Source organism: Argiope bruennichi, chromosome 7 (genome assembly GCF_947563725.1).
Source record: "Argiope bruennichi chromosome 7, qqArgBrue1.1, whole genome shotgun sequence".
In the NCBI taxonomy this organism is placed as follows: Eukaryota; Metazoa; Arthropoda; class Arachnida; order Araneae; family Araneidae; genus Argiope; species Argiope bruennichi.
In genome coordinates, this window is record NC_079157.1 from 33243427 (window position 1) to 33256360 (window position 12934).

Here is a 12934-nt window from a genome sequence, read left to right on the forward strand (position 1 = left end):
TTTTTTTAATAAATAAAAAAAGCATATACTTTTACACTTTAGAATACAGTTTGATAAAGTTATTTATCTTTTTTTGATATTTGAACAGTTTAACAATATTACTAAATTTCCTTCGAGTTTTAGAAAAAATGCTAAAAATTGAAATGTTTCATTTTTTTTGAAAATTATTGAATATTTTGATACAATGTCATTTTTTACTTAAGTCTCATACTCAAATAAATAATACACATAAAATAATAATAAAAAATTCTTTTTTTTTATTGGCAAGTTGAGCAAAAATTACATCTTCTTTTTCCCTTTCTTTGGAGTCCAAGCTCTCATTAAGTTGGAAGCAAACATCAGACTTAAAGAATGAACTAGGAATGTTATAGAAACAAACACACATAATATTAATACAACTGGAATGTTATAAAACCTGTCAATTCTTTTATCAGTAGTTTCTGCCATTAAAAATACTTTTAAATCACCAGAATGATATATTATGGCAGCAACTAAAGGACAAATACCACATACAAAAATTCCACCAGCAAATATTTTCATTGGCATAATGTAGTTCTTCCTCAGAGCAATGACAGCAGGAATGTTAAAAACAATACTAATCAGCCAAAGCCACTCCCACAAAGCAGGAGTTGGAAGAGTTACATCATATACATGAGAATAAGAAATTTGAAAGAAATTCAATATTGCATTTGAGAGCTTCAGCAAACTGAAGATGAAAAGCAAGACATGGAAGGCGATGCATATCTTCAATCTTCTTTTATTTACCGAACTGAAAAAGAAAATAAAAATTTAGCGAACAAGGAAAAGAAATATATGTAATATTTAAAATCACTATTTTGAGAACCATTAAATGTATTATTCAGAATATAAGTATTACAAGATAAATCAAAGTCAATTCAGTTATAACTGGAAAGGAGAGATAAGACTGAAAGACATTCTATGTACACCTAATAATACTTAAAAAATTGTTAGCATCAGTTAGAAAGAGGTGCAAAATATGGCGACTTTTTACAATGAAACATGTAACTGTGACAGTGATTTAAGAATGCAGATGCCAGATAGCTCAAATAAAATAATATTTAAGATCTAATGAGCTACAGTCACAAACATTTCAAATATGCTAAAATATTTATTTAGGACTATTTTTAACATTTTTCTATAGAATTTCATATTTAACTTTGCATTAAAAAAAATAAAGGCAAATCATTATCTACAAAAAGATAAAGTTTCTTACTTGTTGCTAAAGGCAAACTTTTTTTTTACTATTTTAGCATATATTAATTAAATCATATATATATATATGTGTAAGCATCATTTTATGTGAAGCAGGATGCAGTTTTGAAGACAGTGAAAAGACTTTCGATTTCGTGACACCATTTTATTTTATCTTGAAGAAGCAGGCATTATTTACAAACAGGAGAGACGAGCAACACACCACAGAAAGAAATGAGAGAAAAGCTCTTGAACATTTTATCCCTGGTATTATATAACTTGAAATATGGATAGGGAAAATATTTCTCCATAGTGCTTATATATAAATGAGATTTCAATAGGGATTTTTAATGCACATGCTGACAAGGCAGGGGAAACACGGATCTTTTAAAAAATAATGTGCTTATCGGACATTTTTCTAGCCTTTCAAAAAGAGTGTGGGAAAGTTAGGCTTTTAGCTGATTCAGCAATTTTACAAAGCTTCTCTTGAATCAATTAAGAAAAAGTGGAATTGGATCACGAAATAAGACAATATTTTAGAATGAAGTTACTATGGGCAAAATTAAGATAAAACCTCGGAAATTAATTAAATTGAAATTAGAGTTAAAATTATATATATATATATATGAATGGTAAACACAATAGTGTAGTTATATAGAAATTTTTATGACAAAATATGAATAATAGAGAAAAATTACCCATGTTAAAATATAAATGAGAAATGAATAATTTCAGGAAATGTAACAATCAAGGAAAAAATTTCTGATTACGAGTTTGAAAGAGCAAGAGTTAAATTGGCGAAATTGCACACAATAAAATCAACTATAATCATAAAACTTTCCTGGTTAAAATTTAAAATGAAAACCAAATTTATATCATTAATAAAATGCAATTAACAAAATGTTAAACTGCATAAAAATAGATAATATAATTCTAATAGATAATCTAATAAATACCCAAAAAATGCTATTAACCACACACCACTGGTCAGTAAGGTGAAAGTTTTATTACAGAAGAATCTATGAACAGGAAATATTTGGTAATTTTATTACTGGCATGCAGTTCATTGCAATTAGTTATGAAATATTTACCAATTTTTTTTAGTCATTATTTTAAGCATAAAGTTTAAACAGAGGAAAATTTCTTCAAAACAGATATTTTTCAAATTTTCTCATTTAAAGATAAAATCATACCATCTGACCGAGAGAAGAAAGATATTAACGATGCTTACTATTTTTTTATTTGAAACAGAAGCTAGACAATTACATGATGATAGAACTTGTAATTCTGAACTATGATGAGAATCCACAATTAGTTGGCATATTTTTTGAATTACCTTATAACACCAATTTGAGGATATTTAATTTATATAAAAAATTAAATAAGTATCAAATCTATAGATATAAGAAAATCTAAAGAGGATAAGCCTTTAATCTGGAAATTTAGAGTTCTAAAACCAAGCAATTACCCAATGTAATTCATGATAATTATTATACAATTAGTTAATTTACCACATTTTCAATTTTTAAGAAGAATTAATCATATACTTTCAGCTTCTTATTAATGTTAAGAAGATTTACATTTCAATAACATTAATTTAAAAAAAAGGATATGATATATGACTTTTATAATAAAAAAATATTTTTTAAGGGAATTTTTTTTTTTATTTGTCTATTCATTTCTTTTAATTATAACAAAGCTGGTCGGTTGATGAGAGATAGCATTTTATAATAGGGAGGTACCATAATACTATTTTTATGCGTTTGAATACAAGGAATTGATCAGTTTGGATAAGGTGAGTGACATCATTACTATTTAATTTCGATGCAGAAATTATATTACATAATTGTTTCTTCTATTACACATTATGATTCAAGAATTTCTAACTTTAATTAAAAATTTTATAGATTAGCTATACGAATTTGAGATCAAACGGAAATATTGAGAGCTGAAAGAAAGTAATATAAGCTGAAAATTTACAAGAAATAAAGGCTTTATAACGAAAGAAAAATGATTTGATAAAAACCTAATCTGATAATGAGAGGCGACTGTCTCACGATGACCAAAATCATTTCCATCAGTCCCTTTAGCTCTAGCTCCTCCTCTGGAAGCCATTCTAAAAAATTAATATAAATGTTAAATATCAGATGTTATAAGTAATAATCGAACAAATACAGTACTATTGTAATAACAATTAGGCACTTGGTAATTTACCTGATTAGCTATGCACGAATATACTCCTATCAATGTAAACAACGCGTGGCGTTGGCAAATCAAGAACTAAAACGCGTCGTCTGTCTTAGAAAGATAAGCTGAGTTGTTGCAAAGCTTAATCTAATTTCATTATTCTAGTTTTTAGATAAAAGCATAAACAAACTTGTAAATCAATGAAATGAATGTATAACCTTTTTTTATTTATATAAATAATAATAACAAGAAAAAAACTAAGATTCTATATATTTAATTGAAAGTCGAAACTTTATCGCAGGAATTTGGCAACTATTCAAGTGTTTCGGTGTTGTTTTTTGTTTTGAGAGGTGTTCGTTTGTTATTCTAGCGATGTAATGTGCTACACAAAAACATATAAAATAATGTTATTTTATAAAAGAAGACGAAAATAACAATCGTTTCTCTTAATTTTTATACTGCTATTAATCATGGAAAGCAAACCTACTATAACATGTAAGATTGTCCTTACTTTTTTGATCAAATTATGAAATGACTTCATTAATTTGAAAATATTTTTCTTTTAATTCTTTTGCTGGGCATTTGTACAGAATTTTATCAGTATAACTGTATTAGTATAATAGACTTTTTTTGCTGATTATTTTATGGAAAATTTTCTCCTTTAATTTTTTTGTCTTAGTTTTGTAATTTATAATTTATTGATAAGACCTCTTCAGTTTTTAAAGATTTTTGTTATCTTATTCCTTTTTGCATTCAGTTTTTTTATATTACGCTAACAACAACAACAAAAAAAAAAACAGTAAGGAAAAACTGTGTATTTTCTATCAGGAAAAAACTTAAAAAAAAATATTTGTTCAATTAATCTTTCATAACATATACTTCATATATATTATGTTTTGAATTTTACTTCATTTAATATTATAGCTTATAATGAAATGTTTGATAATAAAAGACATTCTACAACAAAGAAAATAATTCAATGTGGTTCCTAAAAAATTTTGTGAAATTTCAAACTAAAATATTAAACTAGAAATAAAAATAAAAATTAGAAAAAGTTTAAATATTTTTAAATTAGGTAAAACATATTTCAGAATTATATGCACTCAAAGTATGCTAGATATATTTAAGAATAAAATATGTATTTCCTAGAACAGTAATTAGTTCTTATTATACACCTATTTCTATTTGGATACAAAAATAAAATAATTTCATAATCTGTAAAGAGTTAAACTTAAGTTATTCAGGATTTTCTCTGTTATTTTGAAGATGTTAAAAAAAGTGTTTGAAAGACGACATGATTTCTTGATTCAAAATCCTCCCAAGAATTTCAATAATACAAATTTCTGTTTCCAGTGGTTATTTTCAAAATGATTTAATGTGACGCACAAAACTTCTAACTGGTAATAGATAAGAAATCCTATCTTTTGAGATTTGAATTCTTACCAATACAAGAAATAACATTCTTCAAAACCAAAAATTTCTTTTGTCATTTATATTATTAGTAAAAAGAGACTATTTAGAATTTGAAACATTTCTGAAGTTACAATAAATGAACTGCTTTTTTTCAAAATATATCAAAAATAGTACTATTCATTTTCAATGATCAATTTTGCAAGAAATTTTTCTTAGTTTGGCAGATTATTTCAGAAGAAAATTATTTTACATCTTAAGAACTAGGAATTATAGTTGACCTTGAATCTGGTGGCTAATTTTCATCAGAAATCTGATTTTGAATTAAAAGCATTATAGATTAAAGCATGCTTCTAAACTACACGAGATGAATATTTTCAAAGAAAAACAATGTTTTTAAAAAGGAAAAAAATCAGAGAATATTGCATAATGCATCATGTAAACCAGCAGAAATGGTCTTCCTGAAACTTTCTCATGTTTCTTCTAATAAAGGTATTATTTATATTTTCCAGCATAAAAATTTGTATCTTGGTCAAAACTATAATGTCAAACTCAATGCTCAGATTTTTATTTTCAGACACTTGAGACTGTGAGAGTCACTTGAGATTTTTGTGCATCGTAGTGTAATAAAAAAAGTTAAATATGTAGTTTGGATTTGTTTTTGTCAACTGATTAAAACCAAACATTTACAGAATTAAAACTTTAATATCAAGCTTATATGTTAAATTTCATGCATCAAACTAAATGAGTTTTTGAATCATTGAATTCACACATATATGAATGTACTGACCAAAAAAATGATCAACCCTTTGATGGATTTGGTACAAAATTTGATAAGGGCCTGCAATTTGGAGGCTAAAATTGTATTTTAAGTTTCATTTATCTGCGTTATTGCATTTTGGGGCAATCACATTTACATATATCTGAAAGTACAACTAATAAAGTTAACTTTTTAATATATTTGGTTCAAATTTTGATACAGACCTATTTTTTAAATGCGAAATTGGTGTATAAAATTTTATCACTGTATGCCTTTACATTTTGTGCCTATTGCATTCACTAGCCAAATTCTGTGAATGAATTTCATTTACAATTTATTAGAAATCTTCAAATTTGTTGTAAAGGTTAAATATCAAATCCGTCTAACTCAAAGCATTTTGGAGTTGTTGTGTTCACAGTTAGGCACATATAATTCCAAAATTGTGTTTTTTGGGTACTAAGAGATCGCAAGTTTATATTTTAATGATTATAATATTTCCTGTTTTTATACTTCATATAGAAAATAAAAACTGATCAAATCTTTCAAAGGTGAAGTTTAATCGTATTTATTTAGTTATATAAATATAAAAGATTTTTCATGTTAAAATGCATAAAAATAAAATATTTGTCAGTTGTTTACTAAATATAAGCATTTGTATATATATATTTACTGTTTATTTTTAAGATTAATTTATTTTACCTCACCATTTTATATAGTAATAATTTTAATGAAATTTTGTATTCTTTTGATTCATTTGCTATACATTTATAAAAAAAAAGTGGAGATCTTTTTGTAAATGCTTATAAATCTTTTTGTCAAAATTAAAAAAGATAATGATAATAAATAATATCTATGTTGTTTTTAACATTAAGTAATGAGGATACTTGTTTATTTACTTAATTTATTAAAACTTTTAGTTCAGATTATTTTTGTAATATTTATTTTTCTTCCTTCAATGAATGAAATGTTTTTATGTTTGAATCTCTCTCCTCTTGGAATTTTAATGAAATAGCATTACATTTCTTGTAAATCAGTAGATATTATCAGCCCTTTTAAATGTAAATTTTCTGATGATCGTTACAAATTATTATGAATTATTATTTTTCTTTTTTCATTAGGTGCTGGAGATGAAAAGTTTTTTTCTTCAATAAAGAATATTATAACTGATGGACTACCTCGTGAATCAGAAGAATGGACTAGGTTATTTTTTTCAAATACAACTTTTTTTGTTTAACAAAGATTTTTACTTATTACTTAACTTTCTGGTATTGAAGATTTTAAATATGTTATATAAATTTAAAATTTATGTAAAAGTAATACTTTATTAATATGAAGAAATTATATATAAAAGTTTCTTTGATACTTTTCCATCTGTTCAGTTCTGTCTAAATTTGGCAAATGTGTCATTTGTATGCATAAATATATTAGCTGTATTATTAGCTTTGTAGTTAATATTAATATAATTGTTTCACTTACTTATATTTTGGCAACTACCATGAAGATTGAAAAGAGTCATGTTTTGCAAACTTTTATACTTGACTACTATTTCTTTCACTTTAAAGAAAAAAAAATTGTTATTTCCTACAGTTCATTAAAATAAAATTGATGTTTGGAAAAAGAATTAATCATTAATTAAAAGTAATCTGTGCTTGTATTGATTTGAAAGTTCCATGTTGTATTGTATAATGTAGCAGAAATTGGTAAAATTAGAAAAATGTACATTTGTAAGTTATGCAGATATCTGTTATAAAGTGATTTTAATATTGCTATTTTGGTTTTTAAAGATTATATTATAAATTAAAAAATATATATTTATGTGGAATCAGCTTGTATCTTAGCATTTGTGAATGATGTCATTCAACTAAAAAGACATTCAATAATTCTTCTGGCCCTATTTTAATTGCAAAAAAAAAGTGCGTAAGTGTAGAAAACATAATAACAAGTGTTTTTATGAAATCTCTGTGCATGAAAGCTGTCTTATAATTTTTTTTTGTAAGAGATAAATTTTCCTTGTATTTTTGTTGTATCGTCCTTGCAATTATTTAATTTTTGTAATGGATTAATCACTTTTAATTGTTTGAAAATTTTTAACTGAAATCATTGCTTAGACTCTTTAAATTTCATTAAAATAATTTGATTTTAATTATTCTATAAATAGATTAATTTTATTAAAACTATCCATGAAAGAGTTTTATAATTTATAAATTATTCACTAATTTATTATGTGAAAAAAATATACTTACAAAAGTTAACAATTAAAAAACATTTTATGGAAGTTGCCAAATTTCTTAGAGATTGAGAAATTAATAATAATTAAACATTAAGTAAAAATTTTATTTTAAAACTAATTTAAATGAATTGTCCTTAAGCTGTCTAGAGGTTTGGTTTTTTTATCTGCAATTCCCCCCCCCCCCCAAAAAAAAAGTGTATCATTTTTTTGCGTGAAATTTCTATTTAAAGAAATTTTAGAATATTTTTACTTATAATGAAAAGTTAAAGATAATAAACAATATTAAATTGAACTTTTGAAAAGTTTGCATAAAATAAGAATTCACTATAATTATGTTTCTATCGAACGTTATGTAAGATGATTTTTTTTAAATGAAATTATTTGAAAATTTTTCATTAATAGCATGAAATAAATAAGAGAAAAATTAATTTACTGAAAAAATGAAAAATATCATATTTAATTATATTTATATATTTATTGCCACATTTTTTAATGAGCTGGCTTATTGAAAATATTTGTAATTTAATTTCAATTAAAACTTATGCATAATATGATTATCTTAAGCTTCGTATTGGATAGATAACCCTTTAATAACCTTTTTTGTTTATTATGTATATGAACATTCAAAATGGAATCAAATTTCATGATATAATGTCATTAGAAACTTTTTCTAAGTAATCCATCTTCTAATGGCACATTGCATTTTCATTAATATAATTTTACTTTCCTATGCCTTATTTAAATTGTGCAGATAATAAGTAGAATCTTCCTTCTTTCAAATAGCAGTAAATTTTTAATTAAATATTTGATGAAGTAATGAAAATAGTTTGAATTTCATGCAATAATAAGAAACTTTGTTGAAAATTATGCAAAAAAAAAAAAAAAAAAAAAAAAAAGGCAAAATTTAGAAAAAAAATTGGGTTTACCAAGAAATTAATATCACTTTATATATATATATATATATATATATATATATATATATATATATATATATTAGAATGATGCAAATATTGTTTTTCTGTAATTATATTTTCAAAAATTGTTATAGGAAAGGGGGAAAAAATATCACTCAAATTTGCACACTTTTATTTTCCAAAGTATTTTGTGCCAAATATGGTATTTTTGAGATCAAACAATTTTATATAAAAACATATATATAAACATATTCTTCTTTATTTCCAGAAATATGACTGACAGTATTTGTATTTGTTGTTTAAATCAAATATTATATAAGCTGGAGTTTTTCAAGATATAGTGCATATATTGATAATATTATTATTTTTATTTTTTTTTTGTAATAGAGGTGTTACACAAAATATTTACATGAATGTAAAATAGGACCTATGTTAATACATATATTTATTATTATTCTGTTCTTGAGAAATTAATTAAAAGAACAAAAGCAGAATCACTGCTTAAGTCTTTTAACTAATTGCATTCCTACTTTTCTGAAAATAAAATACTGTTATGTTCAGGAAAGTTAAAAAAAAACAAAACAACGTTTAGCATTTAGGCATTTTATATGAGAAATCCTATAAAAAATTCAAAGATGTTTATAAATTCTCAATTACCTAAGAAAACATTAATATAAGTATATTTTTGATGAAATTTTAATGTTCTTTAATTATTCTTATCTTTTCAAAAATGGATTTTCATCCTTGTTATTTATTAAAAATAAATATAGAGGAGGATTTCAACTTGAACTTGGCACCTATCAAAACTTGATAAAGGGAACAACCTCAATCAGCCCTTTAGTTCTAATCTAAAATGATTTCTAATATTTACTATTATTATTACCCAATTTACAGTGCATTTTGTATTTATATTTTATTATAATGTAATTTCTTAAAAATAATTCTATACATTTAACATGTCTTATTCTTTGATAAATAATCCATTTAGCAGACATTATTTTTTTATTGAAAAATACTTAAGTCTTGATGCATGTTGTTGATGCTTATTTTTAATATTTAAAAATTATTAATTAATAATGATTAAATATTTAAAAAGTTTTGGAAACTCTCATAAATTATGTTTATTATGACATAACAACATAAGTAAGCAATAAAAAATGAATACATTTTTCTGTAGATATTTAATTAAACTAGTTTTTTTTTACATAACATCCAAATATTTGCAGGTCTCATATGCGGAATCCAAAAAATGTTTACCTAACTGCGCAGTTTGCACCATATTCTGAAGAGCGTTTGCCTCCACCGGGGACAAAATGCCTTTTAGGACAAGCATTTTTCCACATTTATTGGGCTGAATGTCAAGTAAGTAAATTATATAAAGTTATTAATTGTTTGAAAATGATAGTCGTTTTAGCAATAACTTAAGATATATATATATACATATGTTTTAAAGGTTTTTTTGTTATATTTAAAGTATGTTAAATTCTTTATTGAGAATTATGTTTTAGCTATGATGTTGATAAGTATGCTTTCCATTCCATGTTCTCCAGATGGTGTGATGTGGAAGTTTAGAGAGGGGCTGCCAGCTTAAATGTTGTCCTCATCATCTGACCCCGGTTCAAAATTACGAGGTCCACTCCAAAATCACCCTAGTATTGCTTTAAAAAAATGGGACGATAATATAGCTAAACTTAACTAAACTAGGAACATAATTGGTAATTTTGTCATGAGAACCATTGCAATAGCGAGTCTTTCTATAGGAATCTACCTAATAGAAATGGGTAAATTTAATTTGATATTAAAGAGTTATGTTGAAAGACAATTAAAGCTGCTTCCCCCCCTGCCATAAACAAGAACCAAAATTGCAGGAAAAGGAGGGGGTTGAAAATTAAAATGCATACTTTTTTCAGCTGAAGTAAAAAGACGGAATATTATGAAGAAATTCTGAGGGTGAACCTTTAGTGTTATGACAGCAATAGCAAACTGGAAGTTCATACAATTGGCTGTGTTTTGCACATTATATGTCATTGTCTCTTTGTATTAGGAATCTGCAATATTGCTTTTATCCATAATTAGTTTTATAGTAAGGAAAATAATATTACTATATAATTGAAGGGTGTCAGATTAGTAATTCTTGATCTTGGTGATTTTGACAACAAAAATAAAAGTTTTAGAAAATGCAAGACTTATGGGGGTATCTCTTTTAGGACTAGAGATCCAATGGTTTTTTTAGAAAATTCTATGAATTATTAAACTTATATAAATGGGAGAGAGAAGTAAAAATAGTCGGTCATAAATTATCTCTTCGGAATATTGATCACAGATTAAGCTTTCCTATTGCTGTACTCTTAGTACCATTGTGCTGTGTTGCTTTTTAATTATCTATCTGCTAGATCTCTGCCAAGTACTGTCTTTATGAATACTTTGTTTGTGTTTTTCTACCTTTGTTTTGATATTTCTTTTGATATTAAATTGTTATCTATTATAGAGCTTATTGAAGTACTTTCACCATATACTCGCCAGACAGTTTTTCTTAACAATCTATGACATTGTGTGATCGAGGTGTAATATTTCATTTTTACTTCTCTTTCATATTTATTGAATATCATATGTAACATCATAATTAAACAAAATGTGTTTGTTTAATGTTCTTTTTGCTTTTTTCTTCTTTTATTTTTGACTTAAATTCAGGGTATACAGAATAAATGATTTATTGATAAAATCATAACGATGAGAGGCAGAAATATATTGAGAACAATGAAGAATGAAGTAAATTAAAATGAAATTGCTTAAATTTATTGCTTGTTTTGAAAGCAGTGGTTTAACTTATTTTCCCACTTATTTTGATACCGCTTTTTACTACTGTTTTTTGAAATTTCGAATTTGATTGTTTTATCACAAATACTTCATATTTAGAAAGTCAAAAAGCATTACCTTTTATTTATTATTATAATGTTTAATCGTATAGATGAAATGCAGTTGAGATCAAATTTGTGCAAATAACAAATATATTGATTCAATTCATACTCTTTATCATTATCCATTTCAGTCATGGACATTTATTTTACTAACATTTTTTTTAATTAATATATTTAAAGTTACTATGCTTTTGTTTCTTTTAGGATCTTGATCATTACCGACAGTCTGTGAAAGAAAACATAAGTAACTGGCTTGCAACTCTAAAAGCTAGAAAAATTTATGATTGGTTGATTGTAGTGATAGATCATTCTGAGAACAAAAAATCGAACAAGACTAAACTTCTATCTCGGGGCTCAGTTCTTGATAAAGTGAAGAGTGATTTTCCAAGTCAGGGTTCACAGAGGTATATAAAATTAATTTTATGTTTAATTAAAGACTACCTGTGTGCCTTTGAAATATTTTTATTTTCTTATATAGTACAAAATTTTGAATGTTTTAATAATGATAATTCATTTTTTTCTGATATTACTTTATTTTTAATCTTAAATATTTTGTTTTGGAATTACATTTATTTGTTCTGTTTTAAGTCTATATAATGTTTCTAGAAATGATTAAAATGTTAGAAGAAAAAACTGATCTTGTCTATAAAGAAAAGATATATTAAATACATGGAAGTGAACTATAATATTGGATAGAAAAAACAATGTTTGAAAATTCTTTTTGCAATAATGATTGTTTTAATAAAATTCAAATGCATCAATTCCCATCATTTTTTTTAATTCTTCTTGGTAATATTTATATAACAAAACCAGATTTGAAACTTTCATGCTCTGGATTTTAAGGGACCAATCTTCTATCTGAGTTCTTTTTTAACATAAGTCTTTACTATACTTTTTATCCCTATTATTACTTTAAAAAAAATCTTTCATAGTTTTGGATGAAAGATTGACTGAAACTGTTTGAGTTGATGTAATGTTTTACTATGTTATGATTAGCTGAGACTCTTTGAGTTGATGCAATGTTTTAATATGTCATGATTGACTGAGACTGTTTGAGTTGATGTAATGATTTACTATGTTATGATTGGCTTTAGTATATGCTGTACTTAAATCAAATGCATAAATTAAATTAGTAGTTTAAAATATCTACTCATCTTATCTCATCATTATCAAAAATTTCATTTGACTAATTTGTATTTTGACACAATTTAAATAGAAATCTCCTACAAAGAAACATGACTAATTTCACTGATTTTAGAATTAATATTTAATTATCAACAAATTTCCTTCTCACACAAGAAGT

The 12934-nt window shown here is 24.9% G+C and overlaps 2 protein-coding genes across 2 annotated transcripts in view; one reads left to right on the forward strand and one right to left on the reverse strand.

Annotated features, from left to right (window-relative positions):
• Window positions 1-234: 234 nt before the first annotated feature.
• On the reverse strand, window positions 235-3575 carry LOC129974818 (protein jagunal-like). The gene is made up of 3 exons (XM_056087579.1): window positions 3427-3575; window positions 3239-3328; window positions 235-769 (listed from the first exon to the last, which is right to left on the reverse strand). The coding sequence occupies exons 2-3, from the start codon at window positions 3325-3327 to the stop codon at window positions 280-282; spliced, it is 579 nt and encodes a 192-aa protein (XP_055943554.1). The 5' UTR covers window position 3328; window positions 3427-3575; the 3' UTR covers window positions 235-279.
• A 151-nt stretch (window positions 3576-3726) lies between these two features.
• LOC129976199 (trafficking protein particle complex subunit 10-like) overlaps window positions 3727-12934 on the forward strand; it is a 38622-nt gene continuing 29414 nt past the window's right edge. The window contains exons 1-4 of the mRNA XM_056089648.1: window positions 3727-3894; window positions 6688-6769; window positions 9940-10075; window positions 11836-12035. Of these exons, the coding sequence (XP_055945623.1) occupies window positions 3870-3894; window positions 6688-6769; window positions 9940-10075; window positions 11836-12035 (443 nt within the window). The 5' untranslated portion in view covers window positions 3727-3869. The remainder of the gene's footprint in view (window positions 3895-6687; window positions 6770-9939; window positions 10076-11835; window positions 12036-12934) is intronic.

Excerpts from the sequence above, each read along its gene's own strand:
- LOC129974818 (XM_056087579.1), bottom strand. The coding sequence starts at position 3,327 with ATGGCTTCCAGAGGAGGAGCTAGAGCTAAAGGGACTGATGGAAATGAT. Across the intron at positions 770-3,238 it reads GCCTCTCATTATCAGATTAG|TTCGGTAAATAAAAGAAGAT; the intron begins GTTTTTATCAAA and ends TTTCTTTTTCAG.